Source organism: Rhagoletis zephyria, unplaced genomic scaffold (genome assembly GCF_001687245.7).
Source record: "Rhagoletis zephyria isolate East Lansing unplaced genomic scaffold, Rhagoletis_zephyria_1.1 Rzeph_scaffold_26770, whole genome shotgun sequence".
In the NCBI taxonomy this organism is placed as follows: Eukaryota; Metazoa; Arthropoda; class Insecta; order Diptera; family Tephritidae; genus Rhagoletis; species Rhagoletis zephyria.
Window position 1 is genome coordinate 3,662 of NW_016183828.1, and position 1,756 is coordinate 5,417.

The window sequence follows — 1,756 nt, forward strand, 5'->3', positions numbered from 1 at the left end:
AAATAAAATAAAATAAAATAAAATAAAATAAAATAAAATAAAATAAAATAAAATAAAATAAAATAAAATAAAGTAAAATAAAATAAAATAAAATTAAATAACATAAAATAAAATAAAATATGTAAAATGAAAAAAAATAAAAGAATAATAAATTTAAATTCTGTTAAAACAAATTCACTCCTTGCTTTTACTAAATCATATTAAAAAAAAACATTTTCAGCAAGAATTCGGCCTGCGACTACCTCAATGGGCCAAAAGTTATTTTCCCCACCGAATGCAATTCCTAACGGATCAGAGTTATATTTACAATGTTTATACACCGGAGATGCAAAAGATTAAGGCTGGACCATTTTTGAAAAAAATGTTTACCGAAATGCTGGAAAAACGTGAGGGCCAACTTACGCCGAGTAAAAGAAAATTATTTATTTACACAGGTCACGATACCACCGTGGTGAATATACTATCAGCATTGAAAATATGGAAGCGTCAGCTACCTCGATATTCGGTTATGACAATTTTTGAATTACACAAAAACAAGGATACCGGAGAGTATTATGTGGAGGTGAGTATTTATTGGCAACTTTAGTTAAATATAATAACACCTAATTCTTCCCTCTCTGCGCAGATTTATTTCCGTAGTCATGCCAAAGCACCACTTGAGCAATTAACAATTCCAGGCTGTGATTTTCAATGTCCTTTAGACAAATTAATCGAATTAAATGCAGATGTGATTCCTACAGACGCTAATAATGAGCGTTGCTCTGCGAAGAATGAAGATTTTACAGAGCCTCCGCTGCGGGGACCCTAAGTGATTTACTTACAAACATAGTATTGTTTTAGCCTAATTTGTTTTTTTTTTATTAGTTTTATATTTTACAAAATTTTCTTTGAATTTTACTTTAACTACTAAAAAGTATGTATGTATAAGCTCGTTAAGTATGTAAATTGAATTTGTTTATAAATTCCTAAATATTTGAAAGTAACATTTTGGTATTTCCTTACTTTTGAACGATTTTATGTGCAATTCTATGAGCAGAGATACGATTTTTGAACCCATGCATTGCTTCCATGTAAAAAGCTTATCAGTAAAACCGTTCGCGTTTCGAACTTGATTCGAACCGGTTACCAAGTTCGAGAAACCCGGGTTTTTAATACCGGTTGCCAATTTTCATAAAATCGGAGAGGTCACGTCCACTGTTTTTATTGTAGTTATTTCAAAATTAAAATCGCTTTTAACGAAATTAGTAATTGGTACTAAGATCTTGGACTTTTCTAAATTGGTAACCTGTACAAAAAAACGTGCGATCCGATATTTGTGAATAGCAAGAGCGAAACCAAGCGGCAGCCTAAAAAAAATTCGATAACGTTAAGAATAACAACAAAAACATGCATTATTCCTTTAGTCTTAATTAACATCAACAACCAAAGGGAAAGTTATNAACAAGCAAAAGAGGTAAATTGAAAAAAAAAACAAATTTGTACATATGTATATAATTTATAGCAAATAAATAATAATATATAAAAATGCTTTCTTAACGCAAAAAAGCAAACATTAACAACGAACTTAATCCACATAACAAGAAAAAAGCCACTACTCGACTTCGAAAGGGAAATGCAATTTAAACTTTTCATTATGTTTTTCAAGAGCCGCTCAGCATTAGTTGCAATTTTTGCCAAACTAAAACATCACTCCATTCAGCTGATATTGCCCCCATTGCCCCATGGCATGGCCCTTAAACGTCTTTTTATGTAAACT

General features: G+C 30.7%; 1 protein-coding gene across 1 annotated transcript in view; it reads left to right on the plus strand.

Annotated features, from left to right (window-relative positions):
* LOC108382402 (venom acid phosphatase Acph-1-like) overlaps nucleotides 1–1,406 on the plus strand; it is a gene marked incomplete at its 5' end in the record, with an annotated part of 3,834 nt that extends 2,428 nt beyond the window's left edge. The window contains 2 exons of the mRNA XM_017638777.1: nucleotides 221–562; nucleotides 626–1,406. Coding sequence (XP_017494266.1) covers nucleotides 221–562; nucleotides 626–808 — 525 coding nt within the window. The remainder of the gene's footprint in view (nucleotides 1–220; nucleotides 563–625) is intronic.
* Between the last annotated feature and the right edge of the window lie 350 nt (nucleotides 1,407–1,756).